The sequence below is a fragment of the Pseudorca crassidens genome, chromosome 3 (assembly GCF_039906515.1).
Source record: "Pseudorca crassidens isolate mPseCra1 chromosome 3, mPseCra1.hap1, whole genome shotgun sequence".
NCBI classification, from domain to species: domain Eukaryota; kingdom Metazoa; phylum Chordata; class Mammalia; order Artiodactyla; family Delphinidae; genus Pseudorca; species Pseudorca crassidens.
Genome location: NC_090298.1, coordinates 28,230,174 through 28,253,694, shown reverse-complemented (window position 1 = coordinate 28,253,694; position 23,521 = coordinate 28,230,174). Strand labels below are relative to the sequence as shown.

Here is a 23,521-nt window from a genome sequence, read left to right as displayed (position 1 = left end):
GGTGTGTGGGCTTCTCCCTAGTTGTGGCATGTGGGTTTTCTCTCTCTAGTTGTGGCGCACAGGCTCCAGGGCGCGTGGGCTCTGTAGTTTGTGGCACGTGGGCTCTCTCGTTGAGGCACACGAGCTCAGTAGTTGTGGTGCGTGGGCTTAGTTGCCCCGCGACATGTGAGATCTTAGTTCCCTGACCAGGGATCGAACCCACATCCCCTGCATTGGAAGGCGGATTCTTTACCACTGGACCACCAGGGAAGTCCTGGGAGGATAGATTTAAAGAGAAGAAAGAAGGAAAACAGTTAAGAGATGCTGTAAGAATTAATCCAGGCATAAAATGATGAGGGTTTGAGCTAGGGCAGTTGGGAGTAAAGATGGAGAGGAGGTAAAGTTAGCAGCACATCGTGATAGATTGAGATGCCGAATAAGGAGAGAGGAGAGACCAGCAGGAGGACACTGATGGTGGTTCCTGTAACTAAGAGGATGCAGGAAGAATAGCAGGTTAACGTGGAGAGAAAGGATTTCAGGGATGCTGAGCTGTGGGTACCTCTGGTGCCATCTGGAAGGGGGTGTCCATCAAGAGATTTGGGTACGTGAGTTTGAACTCCAGGAGAGGTTTGGAATGAGATTGAGATTTGAGAGTTAATAGTGTATAGGTGATTTCCCAAAATACAACTGTGATTGAGAGTGAACTAGCAATGAGCCAAAAGCAGGGCAGAAGAGCCCATAAAGGAGCCCAAGAAGTGGCCGGAGAGTAAAACGAGGAAGGAGAGCTGGAAGGAGAGGGTCTCTGCCTGTGTTTGTCTCCTTCCTGGTGGTGGGAGTGTGAGGTGGGGGAGATAAATAAGCAATAACCATTGATAGGTGAATTGCTAATTCTTTGCAGTTATTCAAACAGAAGGTTTAGAGAAGTCTTCAATAGTTTGGAAACCACCATTCCTGGATTAGTAGCTGCATACCTTGCATCACAACCTTGCTCTGCCAAAACCTGCTGAATTACTCCCCTCTCTGGCCTGGATTTCCTCATCATTTAAATGAGAGGATTGGGTTTATAGTTCCCAAGATCCTTCAGGGAAATGGGCTCGTAGTAACTATGGGAAAATTGGAGGCAGAATTTATGCTGCGGCATCTGGAAGATGACTGCTTTCCCCGTCACGGTGAAGATATGTCCTTGCTGACACTGAATTTGGCTCAGAATCCAGGGACAGTGGATGTTTGTAAACATTCACTTTTCCTCAAACAGACACATGTGGATTGGTATGTAAGTTCTTCCAAAATCGTGAGTCCAGCCAGTGTATAAAAGGACAGTATAGCACAGGGAGATCAGCTCTGTGGTTTGTGACCAGCTAGAGGGGTGGGATAGGGAGGGTGGGAGAGAGGGAGATGCAAGAGAGAGGGGATATGAGGATATATGTATATGTATAGCTGATTCACTTTGTTATAAAGCAGAAACTAACACACCGTTGTAAAGCAATTATACTCCAATAAAGATGTTAAAAAAAAAAAAAGGACAATATTGAAGGAAAAAATTGATTTTTTCCAGTCTGGCAATATCCCACCTTGAGCTGTGTGCCCCCTCCAGGGACTGTGAGCCACAGGAGGACATTTCGAGAGGGCCTCCATCTGCTTCTGCCTGTGTGGCCACCTTGGCTCTAACAAGCTTTTACATTCATGGCTATTTAAATAGAGAACTTAACTGAACCTCAGAGTGGGTGTGTGGGTATGTGGGTCTGTGATGTGTGGGCTCTTCCTACCCACTGTAACCCATCTGAAAGATTATAGGTTTCCTTTGATTCAAAACTCTGGGAACTCACACGTATTCAATTAGTAAGTAACCCACATAGGCTCATACTGAAAAGTGCTTTATAACGCTGTCCCCAACCTTTTTGGCACCAGGGAACTGTTTCGTGGAAGTCAATTTTTCCACAGATGGGGACGGGGGGGGGGATGGTTCAGATGGTAATGCCAGCGATCAGGGCGCAGGGGGTTTCAGGCAGTGACGTGAGCAATGGGGAGCGATGGGGAGCAGCAGATGAAGCTTCGCTCGCTCCCTTGCCCGCTGCACACCTCCTGCTGTGTGGCCTGGCTCCTAACAGGCCGCGAACTGGTACCGGCCCACGGCCCGGGGGTTGGGGAGCCCTGCTTTATAAGACCTTCTATTGCAACCCTCTAGCCTTGATTCAGATCAGTTATTATTTTTAAGATATTAAAAATTTTTTGAGGTAATTGTAGATTCACATGCAGTTGTAAGAAGTACAGAGAAATCCCATATACCCTTCACCCAGTTTCCCCCAGCGGTAACATCTCATATAACTTTGGTACAACATTAGAACCAATAAATTGATATTCATACAAACCACCTACCTTATTCAGATTTCACCAGTTTTACAAGCACTAATTGATGTGTGAGTGTGTGTGTGTGTGTGTGTGTGTGTGTGTGTATTCACAGTTAGTTCTATGCAATTTTAACATGTATAGATTTCTGGAACATTTGCCACAGTACAGAACAGTTCCATTACAAAGATCCCTCATGCTACCCTTTTGTACCTCCCTTCTGTCTACCGACCTAACTCCTGGAAAGCACTAATCTGTTCTACGTCTCTATAATTTTGTCATTTCAAGAATGTTATATAAATGGAATCATATAGTATATAACCTCTTGAGATTGGATTGTTTTCATTCAGTGTAATTCCCTTGAGATCCGTCCAAGTTGTGTGTATGGAGAGTTTGTTCCTTTTTGGTCCTAAGTAGCATTCCATGGTATATAACAGTTTATTTAACCATTCACTCATTGAGGGACATTTGGGTTGTTTCCAGTTTTCCGCTATCATGCATGAAGCTGCTATAAACATTCCACTACAGGCTTTTGTGTGAGCATGAGTCTTCATTTCTCTGGGACAGATGTCCAGGAATGTACTTGCTGGGTCATATGGTAGTTGCATGTTTAGTTTTTAAAGAAACCTCAGATTGTTTTCCATAGCGGCTATACCACTTTACGTTCTCACCAGCAGTGCACGAGTGACCCAATTTTACCACATCCTTACCACTGTTTGGGTGCTGTCACTTTTTAAAATTTTAGTCATTCTGATAGGCAGGTAGTGATATCTCATTGTGGTTTTAATTTGCAGTTCTCTGACGGCTAATGAGGTTCAACATCTTTTTGTTGTGCTTATTCGCCGTCTGTATATCCCCTTCAGTGAAATGTCTCTTCATGTCTTTTGCCTGTTTTCTCATTGTTCTTTTACTGTTGAGTTTTGAGAGATCTTTAGATTTTCTAGAGGCAAGTCCTTTGACAGCTATATGGCTTACAAATACTTTCTCCCACTCTGTAGCTCATCTTTTCATTCTCTTCACAAGTTTCTCTCAGAGCACGAGTTTTTCATTTTGATGAGGTCCAATTTTTCAGTTTTTCCTTTTCTGGATCATCTGATTAGTATCCAGTCTCTGAACTCTTTCCCTAGGGACCCAAGACTTTCCCCTATGATTTTTTTCGAAAGTTTTATATTTTACATTTCAGTCTGTGATACATCTTGAGATAATTTTTGTATAAGGTGTGAAGTTTAGATCAAGACTCATGTCATTCCTCAGAATTTTGTAATTTTCCAGATACAGATCCTGTACACGTTTTGTTAGATTTATACCACTTTCATTTTCTTTGGAACAATGCAAAATGGCATGATTTTTTAATTAATGAGTATTCTTTCAGAGACTTCCTCCCCCCAAAACAAACAAACAAACAAATGTAGGGTTTAAAACAAACCTCAAAGCAATCTAATCATAGCTAATGTTTTGTCTGATTACTTGCCTTCTTGTCTGAAGGGGAAGTAAGGCACCTTTCTAATGAGGCTGGTCACCGATTAGAAGTACAGCTTCATCAAGGAACCCCTGTTCTCATAGTCTTTGATTCAGTAACTGACCTGAGTGACCTTCAGCTAGTTCTTCACTTCTCTGAGGTTTAACTTCCTCTTATTATAAAATGAAAATAACAATGCTTTCTTTACAAGTAATGCTGAGAAGATGAAATTAATTAGAGAATTTATGTGAAAATATCTGGCACATAAGTAAATAAATGATCAAGAAATGTTTCTTTCCTTCCTTTTCTCCTTTCCCATCCTTCTACCCTCCACCCTCACTCCTTTTCTTTCCTCCTCTTTTCTTCCTTTCCATTCGTAATTCATGCCACCTAGCCAGTGCTTTATGGTGGGTGTGGGATGTTTGTTCCAGTAGGGTTCCTGTTCTAACTACAGTTTTACTAGTTGAATAGGAGACTGACTCACCTGTGCCCAGCTAGTCCCCAGAACCTCTCTCCCTCCACCACCATATACCCTATAATGGATGATATAATGATGAGGATTGTTAAATAATGAAGTCTGTTGCTTTTATTTAAATTCTTTACACTAGGGAGTTCAGTGAGTTTTTATGAGCGATGAGCCACCTGCCTGTGTTTTCATGAAGGGAAGGTGATCTATGGTAGTCAATTAGCATGGGTGGGGGGACCTGGGAGTACCTCTGACAAGCAAGTACCTCTGTTGGATTTGGGTGTGGGCCTTAGTAAAATACAGAATATAGAGAAGCAAGCTCATGGTTTGATGTAGAGACAGCCCTGAAGACCTTGGGCTGAGCCCAGAGTAATAGACTTGGATTGGAGTGAGCCAAGGGAGGTAGTCATTCTCCACATAGAATCCACCCTGTTTAAGAGATGGCACTATATAGAGATCCCGAAGAAATGAGGCAAGGGAAAGGAATTTCTCCTTTAGAAATTCGAATTAAACTGGAGCCCTTCTAGGGCTGATTATCCCTTTTTTCTTCTCTCCCATTTGACAAGTGTTCATCCAGTTAATTTGGAACAAGCCCTCTCCTTCCATCTCCAATAGTAACTGCGGGCCAGCTAGATATGACTCAGGAGCCCTTGAAGTTGCAGGCTGGGGCATCTACCCCAGCGTCCTAATTGTTGTCAGACAATCAATGATCCTAACTGGTTAAAAGCCTGGAGAGATTGTTTCACCCTCTGCCCTTTACCCACAGATGTCAAACCAAGATGGAAACCATGGGCAAGGAAACATCCAGTACATCCTTGCAGGATACCTCATGAAAGGAAGATGCTTTTTGTTGAAAGTCTATTCATTTTGCATTAGAAATAAAAATGTCTCTTTGGAATTGTATTGGCTTAGGAAGAAGAGAACCAGTAGAAATAGAACTTCAAACAGATCTTGGTCTTTGCTAATATATTTTTAGTTTTTCTTCAAGGGCTACTTGTCCCAGTAATAATTTGTATCCTGCAGTGCTCCCCTTTGCGTTCTTTTAGTGGAAGTCATGGGAATGATCGTGTTTAGAGAAGGGGGTTGGCCTAGAGGAGTACATTGGCCTCCCTGAATTCTTGCCAGATGTCTGGGACACCCACCCAGAGCTCATCTCACCTAGCTGCTTCTGAAGACTAAAGTGATGGGCTCTGACCAGAAAAATCACCCATGCCAATCTCTTCCTCTTCTTTCTCCAGCAAGGATTGAAAATAGTTCACCATGCAGAGAAGACACTGTCCAGCTTCTGTAAGTGGCAGAAGAGCATCAATCCCAAGAGTGACCTCAACCCTGCCCATCATGATGTGGCCGTCCTTCTCACCAGGTACCCCAGAGCCAGGGGCTGCAAGGCAGGGAGGGCTGGCAGGTGAAAGGGTTGCCAGGTATTCAACCTCATGAGATTCTTCTGCTCTTTGCTGCTCTTGTCATTTAAAAGGCAGCGTCTATCAACTAGACACTTCCTGACTCCCATACCTGTAAGGGAGCAGTCAGCAAACTTGCTCAATGTGCACAGCTCTCTGTGTTAATAAACTGCATCTGCTCTTTCCTATCCCAGTGATGATTTCATCTTTAAAACTGGCTTTTCGGTGCAGCTCTATAAACAGGAAGCTTGTTAGCAGATCCTCATTAAAGGCTCCTTTAACTCTTAACCATGGAATTTCTCATCCTTTAATTTTCTTTTTAAAAATTTCCTCCAATTTAGAAAGCTGCAACTATCTCTACAGAAATCAGTCCTCCTTGTAACCCATCTCTGACTGATGTTGAAGACAGAATATGGGGAGAAGGTCCTCCCCTGAATAGGCAGAGTGGTTTGCTTGCACCTTTCTCCCTTTTACCCTCATGAAGATACTATTTGTTCTGACTACAGAGAGACCCTATGGTGCTAAAGAAGAACCGTCAGACCTTCTAGGACTCATAGCTGTGAAAAGCTAGTGAATTTACCTGATCAACCTAGGCTCTTGGAATGCTATGTTTGCTCATTGATTCATTAAATATTTTTTGAGTACCTACTACGTAACAGACATTATTTTAATCTAGACAAATGAAGCTCTTAATGGGGGGAAAGTAAGTTTTCACTGGGCACTCCTATGCACATTCAGAGACATCCTGAAATCCAGAGATGTGTCGTGGAAGAGGCCTTTCAGCCTGGCCCTCCAGCTGAAGAGACCCTCATGAGCGGAAAGGCCCTGGGTGTCTGTCTGTTGTTCCTGGGGAGGACAGGCTGCCCCTGAACACCTTGGCTTGTCATCTGTCCCTTTGACAGGGTTATCCCAGTGCATAGGTTATGTACAAGGGATGTACATAACCTATGTACACCCTATCCAAATTTCTGCCTTACCCTGACCCAAAATTCCAATCATTAGAATCACTCTTTTGAGTGATAGTATCAAAACTTCGGTTGAATGCAAATACGTTCCAAAATAAGTCCGTGGCATAAACCTATTACGTTAGGTTCATTAGGTCTTATGACACCTGGGTTGATCATAGCTCCCCTGGGAAATAGGTTGGTGTGGGTGTAGAATGTAAGCACAGAGGCTTTGGGGAGCCAACAGGCAGCCAGGGAACATGAGGACCCAGGCAAGTGGCCAGGGGAAGACTTCGGTCTAGGCAGGACCTGGCTGTAGGGAAGAACCCTGGATCATGGGACCAGCATTGGCCACCTGTGTCTCAGCACCATCTCCTTTCTTTCCCTGAAAGCAGAAATAGTTTCTCCTCTCATTCGCACATGCATAAATCAGCATCGGCCACCTGTGTCTCAGCACCGTCTCCTTTCTTTCCCTGAAAGCAGAAATAGTTTCTCCTCTCATTCGCACATGCATAAATCAGTGAGTTAATGATAGTTGGCATTTAGGGAGTATTTGACACGGGCCAGGCCCTATGCTACATCTGTTAGAACAATCATCATTCCATTTAATCCCCACAACAACCCTGGTAGTTCATTACTGTCAATCATTCCTATTGTACAGATGGGGAAACTGAGGCTTAATTATGTCACTTGCCCAAAATCTCACTGCTTTTAACAGGTACAGTAGAGACTTAAATCCAGGTAGCTTGACCCCAATAGCTATACTATTACTCAGTAAGAATACGAAGGATCTGTTCTCCTTTTTTTCTTACTGTGATAATTTTTCTTCCTTAGAACAGGGGTCAGGTTTCAAGCTTTGATGAACCTTACCAACTCCTAGACAGTAGAGAGAATTTCAAGTTCTGAAGCAGGATTTCTCAATATCGACACCATTGACATTTTGGGTTGGCTAATTCTTTGCTGTGAGAGGCTGTGCATTGAAGTGTATTTAACAGTATCCCTGGGGGCTTCCCTGGTGGTCCAGTGGTTAAGAATCCACCTTCCATTGCAGGGGACGTGGGTTCGATCCCTGGTCTGGGAACTAAGATCCCACACGCCACGGGGCCACTAAGCCTGTGTGCCACAGCTACAGACCCCACACACTCGGGAGCCCACGCACCACAACTAGAGAGAACCCCACGGGCCACAAGAAAAGATCCTGCATGCCACAGCTAAGACCCAACGTACCCAAAAATAAATATCAGAAAAAAACAAAACAAAACACAGTATCCCTGGCCTCTATCCATGAGATGGCAGTAGCACCTTCCTCGAAGTTGTGACAGCTAAAATTGTCTCCAGACATTGCCAGATGTTCCCTAGGAGGGTGCGGGGAACAAAAATCAACCCCTGTTGAGAACCTCTGCTCTGAAGAAATAGGTAGGCTCAGGAAGGGAGGGAAGTATAAGACTGAACTTGCTTCTGGAGGACTACGCTGAGATCCACTTCAACAGAGCTCACTACAGAGGTACATTCAGTAGAAGGTGGTTTTGATGTGAACACGCCTTGTGAAATGGGGCTGGTGGCTGCATGCCAAGGCGTGTTTTCTCTTTTACTATCCTCAGTGCATGGTGGAGGTGGAGCTGATCTCCTCCTGGAGCTCTTTGCCTGCAAGACCACCCCTATCTTACAATCCTTTTGTTACCTGCTTTTATCTTCTTTAGTGCTGGATACTTAATAGGCACTCAGTGAACATTTATTTAAGGGACCCAACTTCCTGCACTTTCAGAAAGTTGGTAGATTACCAAAAAGCATCATTCATCTTTTCCCAGCAGCTCCATGCAGACCTAGACTTTTTTTTTTTTTTAATGAAATAATAAAAAGTAAATCTAGCAGTAGGGGTGGAAAAGCGTTTGGTCGGTCCTCCCACAGACTCAGAAATTATTTGAAGTGCTTGGGCTATATGATCCAATCTAGCTCTCCAACACGGAACTACCACTGCTAGTAGGGGTGCAGATTCACATCTGCTGCGCATGCTGGGAGATGACAGTTGCTTTCTCCTGTTCCATTGTCCCAGCCATTGCCTCTTGGAGAACTGAGAACTTATGGGGGTTCTCAGAGCCTGAACCTTTTCTGTGGCCCAATGGACACAAAAAGCAGACCATTTATTGCCAGAAATCACACCCACACAAACCCCATGATCTGAAAGTCTGCAACCAGCTAAAGCTCAGAACTCTGTTGGCGTTTGTGCTAGTCTTTCTTGGCGAAGACTTCTTGAACTAAAGAAAACCATATGACTAATTAACGACTCTTCAAAACTCTTGTCACTGATTGAAATGAGCCATTCTAGGATATGGGAGCACATTTTTATATTTAAAAGCTGTAACTAGTATTTTGTAAGATCCTAGGAGTGTTTGTGTGTCCATCCCCTCCCATATGCAGTATTGTTAGGGTGGTGGAACTGGAGAGACCATTAATTTGATCTCTGGATGGGTTGATTGCACCAATTCCCTTTTTCATGAATGACTAAAAAATCTCAGATGAGTTTTGATGACAGACCTCAGAACGACCAAAAAGGTGTTTCATGTCTGAAAAAACCTCAGCCACTGATGGTTCTCCCTTCCCTATTTAAAAGTTCAAATTAATTCCAGTTTTCAATCAAATCCTTCCCTTATGGGTCAAATAATATACTTTGGCCTCCTGAGATTAAGAGCAAAAACAACTCAAAGTAAAACATTTGCCATATTTTCCTACCTCTTTCAGGTGTCAGTGAGATTCAGTCATCAAGTGGTGAAATCAGAATAATTCTAGTGAATTCAAAATTGCTCCCTCATTCGTATGGACTATTAAAACAATTTTAATCATGCTTTACAGACCATATTGAATGTGAATTAATACCCAGATTTTTTCCAGGAGGGTTTTTTTTTTCTCTAGATGTTTCTTTGCGTACCTCCTCATCTCTGTTCTTTACTTTCAGAAAAGACATCTGTGCTGGTGTCAATCGCCCCTGTGAGACTCTGGGTCTGTCCCACCTGTCGGGAATGTGCCAGCCTCACCGGAGTTGTAACATCAATGAAGATTCTGGACTCCCCTTGGCTTTCACAATTGCCCATGAGCTTGGACACAGGTAAAGGGCCAAGGAAACTGAGATCTCTTCCTCATGTTCATGCATCAGTATCAGTAGAGGGAATGGAGGGAAACTTAAACAGGGTGTCAGGAGAATCTGATTGCATTGTGGCTTGAGAATCACCCTCTTAAATCTCTGCTTCCTCACCTGTAGAGGGGGGAATGGGGAATCACACATGACAAAGATTCCACTGTCTTCTCTGCTCTGACCCCTTGTACCATCGACATCACAGAATCGAAGAGGCCACTGCAATTCTCTGAGTTAGAATGAAGCGAGCAGAAACAAGGAGACAAGCTTTAACTTAATTGATTAATTCAGGAATAACAATCCCTATTTAGTTCTTATGAAACTGTAATATTGTTAATATCACTAAAAAGTCATAAACCTTAACATTTTATGCCAGACGCTTTGCATTGTGTCACTGAATCCTCTCAACAACATTATGAAGTAGATACTATTGTTAGTCCCATTTTACTTATATGTATTAAAGGAGAACACTGAATAAAGAAAAACTGGAAAACTGCTATAAACTTGGAAAGCCCAGCAGACCAACACCAGTTAACAGAAGGTCCAAGTTGTCACACAAATGTGTGAATTTGATTAGGTGAATTGACTGAAGGCAGGTTTTAGAAAGGTTGAATAAAGGAATAATGAGGATTCTGGATTCTCTAGGTATCAGAAGTTCCCATGGAGGAAAGATCTTAGCTTATTCATAATTTATTGGTGTAGGTATTAACCACAAATAAGAGAACAGCACACTGATTGGAAACTCAGAGTGGGGAGTCATTATAAATGGCTCAACTATACCCCTGCCTGTTTAGGAATAGCCCTGTTCACTGGATTATTCAAGGCCCAGCCTCTTTGGCCTGAGCTTCCCCACCATTTTTCTCATATAATATTGGAACTTTTCAAAATACTTTTACCTGAAGTACAAAACCAGAGTGTCGGCTTAGTGCTTATTCTGGCTTTTCCATCAACCAGTATTATGACCTTAGAGAATTCCCTTCACCTCTTTGTGCTTATTTCCTTATCTCTGAAATGAGTAGGTTGAATTAGGTACTGTGATTTCTTTGATCCTTACCAAAAAGCCCTGGGAGATAAATGTGATATATTCTAGTATCCTTAATTATCAAAAATACAAAGAGGTTAAGGGACTTGCTTATGATTAAATAATGATTGAGGACAGAATGCTAGGTCTTGAAAAGACCAGGCCATAGTTGTTGGCGTGTTGATAATAAGTTGGCAAAATGAAAATTATTAGTATGTGCAAATGCATAGGCATCCTCAATCCTGGTATGTGGAAGGACTGTCCCTTGTAACTTCCAATAAAGTCATTGGTATCAGCAGCATCTGCTGACCAAGCAATGTCAAGTGAATATAACTAGGTCAAACTGAGAAATGATTGCTCAAGACATTCCCAGCAATGGGATGCCCAAGCTAAAGAAAAGTGGAGAAGACATTCTCAAATGCTCACCACTTGTGTCAAGAATGGATCCTTTATATATTCAATTCAATTTGGCAGTTTTTAAAAAGTAAACTAGTGGTAATACTGCCATGTGATCCAGCAATTGTACTCCTGGGCATTTATCCTGGAGAAATGAAGATTTATGTTCATACCAAAAAGCCTATACATGAATTTTTTTTTTGCACATCTTTATTGGAGTATAATTGCTTTACAATGTTGTGTTAGTTTCTGCATGAATGTTTATAGAGGCTTAGTCTTAATAGCCCAAAACTGGAAGAAACCCAGGGGTTGTTTCAACTCAATATGGTGAATGGTTAAATAAAATGTGCTGGATCCATACCATGGAATACTACTCAGCAAGAAAAAGGAACCAACTATTGATACATGCAATGACCTTGATGAATCTTTGAACGATTACGCTCAGTGAAAAAAGCCAATCCCAAAAGGTTACATACTGTAAGATTCCATTTACGCAGCATTATTGAAATAACAAAATTATCTAAATAGAGAACATATTAATGGCTACCAGGGTTTGAGGAGGGAATGGGGGAGGGAAAGAAGTGAGTGTGGCTATAAAGTGCAATGTGAGGAATCCTTGTGATGGTGAAAATGTTCTGTCTTGACTGTATCAACATCAGTATCCTAGATGTGATATTGTATTACAGTTTTGCAAGATGTTACCATGAGGGGAAAGTGGGTAAAGGGTACATGGGACCTCTTTGTATTATTTCTTACAACTTGCATCTGAATCTATAATGATATAATATTATAAAATTAATATATAAATATAATAAATTAAAAGTTTAATTTTTGAAAGAGGACCTTGGGCCATGTACAGATGACCTAAATAGAACACTGTCTTCTAAATGGCAAAAAAAAAAAAAGTTTTGGGTCACTGATAAGAAAGACAAAGTTGAAAGAAGACATATAACCTTGAGTTTGAGTGATAGAAAAAAATGCTTTGGTAAGACACAAAACTGAAGAAGACATTAGGAGTGTCTTGGAGTGTCCTGAGAAACTTGTTCATAGCTAAAGATACGTCTGAGATATTTAGTTCCTTCTTTAGGTGTAAAGTTCTAACTAGCTGTGAACCAAACTGAGAAACCCTGGGCAGATCAGTGAAATGGCCTGAAGCTGCCCAGAAAAAGAAAAACACAATAAGCTACGATCCTAAGAAGATACTCATTATAGTTCAATGACAAAGATACCCCATTGTTCTTGAAAACGTAGTTGTTTCATCACTGATTGCGTAGGATGCAAAAGAGAAAGTGAAGTTAACTAACTTGTGCTATGGCCTAAATAAATAGTTTGATTTTTATTCTGAGAAAATTTAAAATTCCGTTTATGAGAAGCCTGGATTACATCCATCATCCGTACCTAAGCTCTCATCCCTTATTGGGTGAGTTACCAAAAATGAAGATGGAATTCCAGCAGGAAATTTAAAATGTCTCTCTGAGACGTAGCATCCTTTTCCTTTAAGTAATGAAAATATCACGATAGAGATGAACACTTAAAATGCAATATCCACCCAATATATCCCACTCTTCTGGATTGTGATATTCCATTTATTTCATTTATAGAGCTTTGCTTGTTGCATATACCAAATTGATATTTTCTGAATGCGTTAGAAAAGCTCACATTCATACTTTGATGATTCTTGTTCTCTGCTGGTTCTGCTCCACCATAAAATAAACAGTAAAAGGCAGGGAATGTCTCACCAAGTGATACCCTGAAACCCAGGCAGTGACTTAGCTTACTGTTTCATGTCTATAATTTCATAAACCCATCTAACAGGAATTACAAAACAAAGATGTAGTAAAGCAGGCTAATCCAACAGCCCAGTTAGTTGTTTCAGACTGTAGTAGGCTCCTTACTCCAAGCTGCTCTTGAGGTTCATCCCGCCTGCTGGAAAGTAGCTTCCTGGAAACACCTTCCATCCCTTTGACCCCATGTGCTTTCCTTCTCTCTCATTATTCATTGACCCACTGATCCCATGTGACAGGAGTGCTGCCCCCATTTAGAGAAAGTAGACATGTCCAGAGGGACCTTTGTTTAGCAGCACTGCTTTTCTTTTGTTGGATGGGAGCACAGAGGAGTGATAAAACTGTAGGGGGAATGCTTTAGTGAATTAAAAACTTTGGAGGGAACAAAATCAGTTCCTTTTGGGGAACTAATACATTTAGAGTATAGGTTTGAAGCCACCCAGTATACAGGATCCAGCCATATGGCTTGTCTTATTGGTTTTTTGGCCACGAGGCATGTGGGATCTTAGTTCCCTGACCAGGGATCGAACCTGCACCCCCTGCACTAGAAGGTGAAGTCTTAACCGCTGGACCCCCAGGGAAGTCCCGCTTGTCTTATTGGAATAGCCAATGCTAGAAAAACAATTATTCATGGAGATTTTTAGAACCATGCTTGTTTAGGGTTTTTCCTAATTATTGAACAGGTGAACTTGTGGAATACCTTATGAACTGGGTAGGACTGGATTTGCAACAGGCTGGGGAAGGCTTGCTTGGGGGGTGGGGGGAAACAACTTTCATTGAATTAAATTCTTTGTGGTTGGGTGGTGAGAGCTCTGTAGATTAATTCCCTGACTCCTTTGTGAGTTTTGTATTCATGTGGAATGTGATCAGAGTCTGTAAGTAAGTTGATAACATCTTAATGCATTAAAAATAATACAAGAAAATCCCTAAATCCCCCAAAGACTATTTTCTGCAAGAGTTGCTAATGTTGATCAGGAGACTTTATTAAAGTTAGATATGAGCTTCCCTGTCAGAGGGATTGAATTTCACTAGCAGTGTAAGAGGTCATACTTTCCTCTGTTCAGATTTGGAAAGTTGAGCCAACATCTCTAGGCTGTAAGTGTCCAATAAGCAGATTCCAGCGGAGAGGGGTCTTGTGGGGACTCAGAAGTCATCTTGATGGTGATCCTGAGGGTTTGGCTTATAAACTGACACTTCTCAGTCTGCCTGTTTCCCAGGCACCTCCTTGCCATGGGAGTCAGTTAAGCACTTTAGGGCCTTTCAAGGTTGCTTCACCTGGTCATCCCTGGCAATGGGAGGTCAGGGAGCCAACCCAGCAAGACACAGACAAGAGCACTGATTTAGGAGCACAAAGATCTGCAGAAGACCTAGTTTTGCCACAAACTAGCTCATGACTTTTGACAGATCTCAGACTCTCAACTTACTTATCTAGAAAAGGGAAATAAGCTAGCTAGACAATGATAAAAACAGCAATAAAAAATGTCTGTCATTTACACAACATATATATATGCCAGGCACCTTGCTCAGTGATTTTCAAACTTTCTTCCACTCAAATCTCATCCCAGGACTATGATGATGACTCCATTTTCTGCTCAGTGAAACTCAGCAAGTTTCAGTAACTCACAGATCCTTAAGTAGCAGAGCTGGAATTCAAATCCAAATCATCTGTCTTCAGATACCCCGCTCTTAACCCTTGTACTGTAAGGTCTCCCTAATATCTGATGTTGGAGGACTCATAACAATACTAGAAAGAAATCCATCCCCTCCAAGCTGGTGGCCTTTGACAAAGTCTTCCACAGGCTTCCCCTCTCATGCTCTCCCTTAAATTATGATGAAAAGGGAAGAGGAAGGTTTTGCTCTTTTGTGCTACGGTTGCTACAGCAGGAGAAAGAGGACAGCTGGATGCAAGATTTGCCCCTGACTCTAGTCTCACAGAAGCCAAAGCCAAACTGGAAGCTTTTAGCTTTCTGCCAAACAGAAGTTTTTGAATTAGCCACATGGCTCCCAGGGGTTGCATACTTGAAACAAAGCCATGCCTGAAATGTTTCCTGTGCTTTTGAGTTGAAAATTAGCTAGACCCCTCCAACTTCAAAGGCCCACTTTGTAATCAGATACCTTCTGTACAGAGGTGGATCTCCGTGGGTTATTTTCACCTTGGAGAAACTGTGGTTTCCTCCTTGTTTCACGCCTGCCTCCTTGATATCCTTGTGTCTCTTCCCCCTGCAGCTTCGGCATCCAGCATGACGGGAAGGAAAATGACTGTGAGCCTGTGGGCAGGCACCCGTCCATCATGTCCCGCCAGCTCCAGTACAATCCCACCCCACTGACGTGGTCCAAGTGCAGCAAGGAGTACATCACCCGCTTCCTGGAGTAAGTGACCGCACATCTCAGGACAGCCTCACTTGGCTCTCTGTAAACCGGAAGTCACTTTGAGTTCTACCCAAGGCCCGGAAAAGTCTCAGTTCCTCTCACAGGTCACAGTATGAGGGTGGCAACAGAAGGGGTGGACCTCACTGCTGCTTTCTGACCCTGAGATCTAGGTGGGTTTTGCCTCCAGCCTCAGCCGGGTGAATACTCCGTCTCCCCCCAACTCCCCCTTCAGCTTGCTTCTGTCTGAAGGTGGCTCTTTATGACCTGATCGTGAGTTAAGTCCCTGGGGACTGGCAGAAGCAACCCAGACAAGTCAGTGGTCATTGTACCCCATTTGGGGTAAGATGGTGATTTTCTCACTTTACCACTGCTTGTATTTCTTAGATCACATCTGAACAAATGGTGTGAGATGCGATTTGCATTTCCTTTTAGACAACTCTCACCTTGGGCCTGATAGAAATAAAGTTGTCTTGAAGGACAGAGTACACTAGAGGAATGGAAGTTTCTCTTGAATGAAAGACTAAATCTTTCATTTAGGAGGAGATCATAAGCAACTGCTCTCATTTCTATTAACTCATTTTCAGCCGAGGCTGGGGGTTCTGTCTTGATGACAACCCCAAAAAGAAAGGCTTGAAGTCCAACGTCATTGCCCCTGGAGTGATCTATGATGTTCACCACCAATGCCAGCTGCAGTATGGCCCCAATGCTACCTTCTGCCAGGAAGTAGAAGTAAGTGTTGGGTATATTGGTGCCTCTGGTGGGTATGGGCAGGGCTTGAGATCCAGCATGGTAAAGGAAGGGCCAGGGAAATATTTGGAAATCTGAAGATCCAGAAATGGAAACTTTCTATTCATGGCAAGATATCTGTAAGGCAGAAGGACTGAAGTTGAGGTCATTTATATTCCTTGACCCACCTCCTTGGTATCCTTTGCAACTGGGTGGTGGTAAAGAAAATTCTACAGTGATTTTCAAGAATCACAGTTATTCACACCTGCAGACTCCATAGCAACCAACTTAATCCCTAAAGTTGCTCCCTTTCCTGAATTTCCTCTCTGATTGAAGAGCACCTCCAGATGCCAAGGTAGGAATAAGATTTATCCCTAATTCATTCTTCTCCTTTATTTTCTTCAACATCCAAGTGATAAGTCAAGCCCTGACATTTAGCCTCTGATGGCATTTGTGGCTCTGACATGTCATCTTCATTCTCACTACCCTTCTCCTGATTCACTTTCTCATCACCTCTCCTTCTATTGTAATTACCTCCTACCCAATCTCTCCCTCTTTCACACTCTTGCTTAAGTTATTTCAAAAAGACACAAATCTAACTGTGGCCCTTCTCTGCTCTTAGGGTCTTCACTGACCACAGGATAAAGTCCCAACTCCTTTGTATGGCATCACTTTGTGATCTGGGTCTTGCCTATTCTCTGAACTCATCCCTTTTAGTGCGCAAGTGTCAGTGTTAATACACAGACATGAACAAGGCAGGTCTCGTTGACCCCTGCCAGATTCTGTGCTGTGTACTGAATAGGGTGAAAAAGATGAGACCTCAAGAACGAATAAAGTAAATTCTCTGACCTTGAGGAGCTCATTCTCTGGTTGGGGAGGCAGACAGAGAAATTTCAATACAGTCAGATAAATACAAAAAGAGACATATAGAGAGAACGCTGAAGAGGAAGTAACTGCTCAGACAGCACAAGCAAGACAACGGAGAAAGTAAGGTTGTTGCAAAAATCCCTCACCTTACTTCGAACTGGTTGCCAAGTTATGCTAATTCTGCCCCCAAAATATGTCTAAAGACCACCTGTTCCTATGATTTCAGTAGTCCCCTGATTGGTCTCCTTTCTAAGACTCTGACCACCTCCCCTCAACTCTGCTCCACTCTCCAAAACACAGCCAAATCGACCTTTATGAAGGAAATCTGATTGTGTTCCTCTCTTATTAAAATATTTCACAGCCTCCCTATGGCCCTACAATAAAATTCAAATTCTCTAAAATGGTTTAAAAGGGGCTTCAGGATTCATCCTCTCTCTCACTCTTTGGCCTTATCTCTTAAAATATTATTTTAACCCTCTACTCTCTAACCTGGAATTCTAAGTATATGTATGTTGGATTTTATCACTTCATATCCTTCATATTTTTCATCTCTTCACATCTCTGCATTTTGTGTAATTTCTTCCTCTTTCCCTTCCAACTCACTAGTTCTCTTTTCAGATATGTCCAGTCCTTTGTTTAACCTGTCTATTGACTTTTTAATCTCATTTATGGTACTTTTTTTAAACTTAGAACAGTTTCTTTTGTTATTTTTCTAGATTTTCTCTGCTTTTTTTTATGATCTTATTTCTAATTCAGACTTTCAATATGATCTTCTCCTTCTTTAATCATATAAGACACATTTATTTTGCAATTTATAATTGCAAATTATAATGGACAATTCTGATGTCCAGAGTCTGTGTGGGTCTGCTTCTCCTATTTGGGGTTTCTTCTGGGTCTCACTTATTATGTATTATTTGCTTTTGTCAATTTCTGCTTTTATTGTGAACTCTCGGTTGTGAAACTTCATGTCAGGCTATACTTTAGGGTTTAGATGGAAGGCACATTCTTTCAGAGAGAAATTTCACTGCCATCCCTGGGTCCATTTAAAATAAATTATTGGTTGGATGTTGTTTGACTACCTACGTGAGTGAGATCAGGGCCAGTATGGATGCAAACTCTCAGGGGTAACATTTTACCACTCCTTCTAGAGTTAAAGTCAAAACAGACAGGTTTCCCAGCTGTGTTCCGAGGTTTCTTTCAGTCAGGGGGTAGTCCTTTGGGGTTATGGCCTTATATGAGGTATTAAATCGAACTTCCCACCCTACATAGACGTGAGGCATTTTCTCCAGTGCCCAAGTGACCATCAAAACTAAAATCTAAGTTACTAGGTTTGTATCTTCAGATTAACAATTTCTCCTACATTTTTAGCCTCTGAGGATTTCCCTTACTTCCTTAGCAATTCAGGAATGTGTTTAAAACATTTAGAATATTTTATCCAGGATTGTAGATGTTTTATAGAGGTAAGGATTTTTCTGGTTATCTCTGGTCAAATCTTCTTTTATATTCTGTTTATCCATACTGAACAGCCTCATTCCCTGTACATGCTGGGTTCTCCACTACCTCCAGAACTTTACATGCTCTGGTTCCTTTGGACCATCTCTCCTACTCATCATTTGAGTCTGAGCTTAAATATCACTTCACATCCTATTGTTCACATCTATGTATTTTTTTGACAAAGCTTTTACTAGACTATGTTATAGTTGCTTCTTACTTTTTTATACCCTCCCCTACTATATTGTCAGCTTTCTGAGGGAATTTTTATTCCTGACATTCAGCAGTACCTAGCACATAGTAGGCACTCAATCAATAAGTGAATAAAGTCTTCAAATCCCTGCATATTGCAGCCAAGATAACCTAATCATTTTCAATATTTAAAAAAAAAAACTAAAATACTAGAGAATGTAGCATCATCTTTCTTTATTATAACTTTTGTTTATCTTGAAATAGTTTACATCTCAAAAGAAGCTGCAAAAATAATGCAGAGAGCTCTTGTGTATCCTCACCCAGAATATCATTCTTTATAAATGCATTACGAATTTATAAGAAACTTTAAAAATATCCTGGGGGGGACAAAAAAGTAGTGATAAGCATCAAATAACTAAAGGGCTTTGATTTTAACATCTGAATGGCAACAGACAATGAGATGTTCACCTTGAGCAGCACAGTGAGTTAGGATTGAGACCCCTGTCTGAAGCTGGGAGCCTTTAAGAGCTACACCTCCATGACAGAGTAGATTAGAAGAAATCCACCACCAACAAAGGGAGATGACAGAGAAACACCTTTTATCTCAGCCTGAGTTTTGAGGGAGAAGGGTGCTGGTGGATAACTTCCTCACTAGAAACTTCCTACCATGGGCTAGCCTCATGCCAATTTAGAGTTCATATTTATACTCTTACATGGTTTGAGAAGCCCTCAAAAAAATTAACATGAAAATATTTCTGACCTGATAATACCATGGGCTTCCTGGTAGAAACAAAGGTTGAAAAACTGCCCTGGAGGAGCCAACACTCAGCTAAGGATGCACAAAACTCCAATAGATAAAGCTTTGTTCAGTTGAGTTCACAATTCAGCACCTATTTAAAAATGTAAGACGGTCTATCTTCAACTAAATAAGGAAAGACAATAAATCTTCAAGAGCTTTGGATAATTGAATTTTTTAGGTAGGGATAATAAAATAGATGCATAGAAGAGGAGTTTTATATAAGAAAAGGGAAGAAAAAGCACTATATGATATATTAAAGTAGATGTAAAGAACAATTACAACCTCTAGAAATGAAAAATATCACGATTGACTATAAATTTAGTGGATGAGTTACACAGCAGACTTGACAGAGCTGAAGAGAAAATCAGTCAGTTGAAGTTTAGAGTTGAGAAAATTACTTCCCATCCCACTTGAGTGTTTCTCAGAATTGTGTGATGGAGGAGAGGCTGGCCTTTTCCTGATAGAAATCCATACTTTTTCAACTTTTACATATAAGAAAATTGAGAGCTAAAAAATACAAAAGTAAAGTTGAAACATGAAGGGTGGAATAGGAAGATCCATCAACAATCATTGTGAGTTGCAAAGGGAGAGAATAGTTGCAAAAGTTGTAAACATGGAGAGGCAAGAGTTAGAAAGATAAAAATTAAGAATTTTCTAAAATAGTTAAAAATACAAGATCTTATGATGAAGGAGCATATTGAATATAGAGTACAGTAAGTAGATGGAATGATGGCAGATGGGTGGATAGAAGAAAGACTACCCAGAGATAAACCCACGCACATATGGTCACCTTATCTTTGACAAAGGAGGCAGAAATGTACAGTGGAGAAAGGACAGCCTATTCAATAAGTGGTGCTGGGAAAACTGGACAGCTACATGTAAAAGTATGAGATTAGATCACTCCCTAACACCATACACAAAAATAAGCTCAAAATGGATTAAAGACCTAAATGTAAGGCCAGAAACTATCAAACTCTTAGAGGAAAACATAGGCAGAACACTCTATGACATAAATCACAGCAAGATCCTTTTTGACCCACCTCCTAGAGAAATGGAAATAAAAACAAAATTAAACAAATGGGACCTAATGAAACTTAAAAGCTTTTGCGTAGCAAAGGAAACCATAAAGAAGACCAAAAGACAACCCTCAGAATGGGAGAAAATATTTGCAAATGAAGCAACTGACAAAGGATTAATCTCCAAAATTTATAAGCAGCTCATGCAGCTTAATAACAAAAGAACAAACAACCCAATCCAAAAATGGGCAGAAGACCTAAATAGACATTTCTCCAAAGAAGATATACAGAGTGCCAACAAACACATGAAAGAATGCTCAACATCACTAATCATTAGAGAAATGCAAATCAAAACTACAATGAGATATCATCTCACACCAGTCAGAATGGCCATCATCAAAAAATCTAGAAACAATAAATGCTGGAGAGGGTGTGGAGAAAAGGGAACCCTCTTACACTGTTGGTGGGAATGTAAATTGATACAGCCACTGTGGAGAACAGTATGGAGGTTCCTTAAAAAGCTACAAATAGAACTACCATATGACCCAGCAATCCCACTACTGGGCATATACCCTGAGAAAACCATAATTCAAAAAGAGTCATGTACCAAAATGTTCATTGCAGCTCTATTTACAATAGCCCAGAGATGGAAACAACCTAAGTGTCCATCATCGGATGAATGGATAAAGAAGATGTGGCACATATATACAATGGAGTATTACTCAGCCATAAAAAGAGACGAAATTGAGCTATTTGTAATGAGGTGGATAGACCTAGAGTCTGTCATACAGAGTGAAGTAAGTCAGAAAGAGAGAGACAAATACCGTATGCTAACACATATATATGGAATTTAAGAAAAAAAAAATGTCATGAAAAACCTAGGGGTGAAACAGGAATAAAGACACAGACTTACTAGAGAATGGACTTGAGGCTATGGGGAGGGGGTAGGGTAAACGGTGACAAAGCAATAAAGAGGCATGGACATGTATACACTACCAAACGTAAGGTAGATAGCTAGTGGGAAGCAGCCGCATAGCACAGGGAGATCAGCTCGGTGCTGTGTGACCGCCTGGAGGGGTGGGATAGGGAGGGTGGGAGGGAGGGTGACGCAAGCGGGAAGAGATATGGGAACATATGTATATATATAACTGATTCATTTTGTTGTGAAGCTGAAACTAACATACCATTGTAAAGCAATTATGCTCCAATAAAGATGTTTTAAAAAAAAAAAAAAAAAAAAAAGAAGAAAGACTAAAAGGTGGATGGAAGCAGCTGAGCCATTTCAGATGCTATGTAAGAATCTTGTCAACCTTCCCTTGTTCCTACTGTAGGAGGAGGAATGTGAGGGAAGATTCAGTTCACTCCCTGGCAGCTAAAACAAGCTGGCTATTTTGGGTAATAAGTAAATAAGCTGAGGTTTTCTGGATGGAATAGTTTCACTTTCCTTCAATGAGCAGGTTCAAGTTATAACCGCCCAGCTGTTGGTAATCAGATCACCTTCCATCACAGTCCGGAGTGCTCTTTGATGACTACTGTCACCAGTTGCCCTGCCTAAGGGCAGTGAGTACTGGATATTGTGCCACAGGTATAGAAATTCAACTCTTGGGAAATGTCTTTTACCTCCCATTTACATATTGCCTAGAATGGCCTACAGACCACTGTTTACGAATGATGACAAAGTCCAAGTTAAGTTTAAACTGAGGGTTCTTGTGTGATTACTTTGCATCATGTTACTCACTAACAACCGCAGCATTTATTGTGGGTGAGTGTGTGTAGATTTTACCATCACTGTACACATGCTTTTGTGCAAGGATTTTTTTTGTTTCTTTTGTTTGTTTGTTTTTTGCGGTATTTGTGCAAGTTTTGAACGTAAAAAAAGTACGATCTCATGTTTGTTTTCCAGAATGTTTGCCAGACACTGTGGTGCTCTGTGAAAGGCTTTTGTCGCTCCAAGCTGGACGCTGCTGCAGACGGGACGCGATGTGGTGAGAAGAAGGTGACGTGTCCGTGACGTGTCAGTGATGTGAGGAAGGAAGGTGGTGGGTGAAGGGCTTAGCATTCTTGGAGAGAACAGAGGAGAAGACCCTGGAGAGCAGCTGCCTCTGGGTGAAGGCAGATCATCACGCAGTCAGATTTGTCAAAGGAAAGGATTCCACTTCCGCAACTCCTTTTGAGCCTTCACTGGAAACAAGTAGTCAGGGAGAGAGGGCCACGCTCCAATTATAAAACATCTGGCCCATCTTTTCCCGATGACTTTCCATGGAGTTTGTGGTCAGTAACATCTGCTGGGCTTATCATCAACCTTCATTTTGACATTTTTCCCCCCTCCATATTGAACATTGGGAAGGACAAGCCAGTGGCTTCTTCTTTCCAAAGATGCTGTATTTAGACCACTTGTTATCTTCTTTCTCATCATCTGACCTGCATTTCTTGAAGTCCTATGCACCTTACTAAGCAGGAAAGCCATATACCCAAGAACTCAGAGATGTTAGATATCCTCCAGACTACCTAAGAACAGGTTAATACATGCTGCTCAACAACACCATTTGGGTTCGTTGTGGGCCTAGGATTTATGTGTTTAGTGGGTGTCTTTACACAGCTTGAGTGTGGCACGACCCATCACTGAGATTACAGAACCTGATCAGAATACACAGTGACCAGAAATAATGAGAAAGAGGAGGCCAGCAGCTGAAACATGCCCAGATCCTCCAGGAAAATGTGGCCATTTCTAACAACCAACTTGCATTTCTTGTTTCCCTTTTCCTGTGTTCACCCTCCTAAACTGTTAGTTGTTGAAGGATTCCCTTGAAGAGGGAGAGAGTGGACTTTTTCCTGAGCCACTTGAAACACCAGAACTGGAAAGAATGGGTAGAGTTATAGGAAAGCAGAAATTTTTCTTGATGCCTAACTTCAGCTTCTTAACAACTTGTGTTTTCCGGCAATGAGTGGACATTTTGCAGGAGGATGTTATCTGCTGCAAACATTAAATACCCATAGAGGCTATAGAGAAGTGTTATCACAGTGCCAGTCTGCAAAATGTTTGTTATGGTCTTCAACAAGATAAGAAGCTTGCACCAGAAAGGAAATCAATTACGTTACTGAACAACTATATTACTAAGCATATTCAGCTGACAT

The 23,521-nt window shown here is 41.4% G+C and overlaps 1 protein-coding gene across 3 annotated transcripts in view; it reads left to right on the top strand.

Annotated features, from left to right (window-relative positions):
* ADAMTS12 (ADAM metallopeptidase with thrombospondin type 1 motif 12) overlaps window positions 1-23,521 on the top strand; it is a 393,951-nt gene that overhangs the window by 228,565 nt on the left and 141,865 nt on the right. For 2 of the 3 annotated variants that reach the window (XR_010941915.1, XM_067730476.1), the window contains exons 6-10: window positions 5,489-5,613; window positions 9,548-9,697; window positions 15,152-15,295; window positions 15,880-16,024; window positions 22,290-22,382. The exons of the other annotated variant lie outside the window; for it this stretch is intronic. Coding sequence is in view for 1 of the 2 variants with exons in the window: in XM_067730476.1 (XP_067586577.1) it covers window positions 5,489-5,613; window positions 9,548-9,697; window positions 15,152-15,295; window positions 15,880-16,024; window positions 22,290-22,382 (657 nt within the window). In the remaining variant the exon portion in view is untranslated. The remainder of the gene's footprint in view (window positions 1-5,488; window positions 5,614-9,547; window positions 9,698-15,151; window positions 15,296-15,879; window positions 16,025-22,289; window positions 22,383-23,521) is intronic. 3 annotated transcript variants of the gene reach the window in all.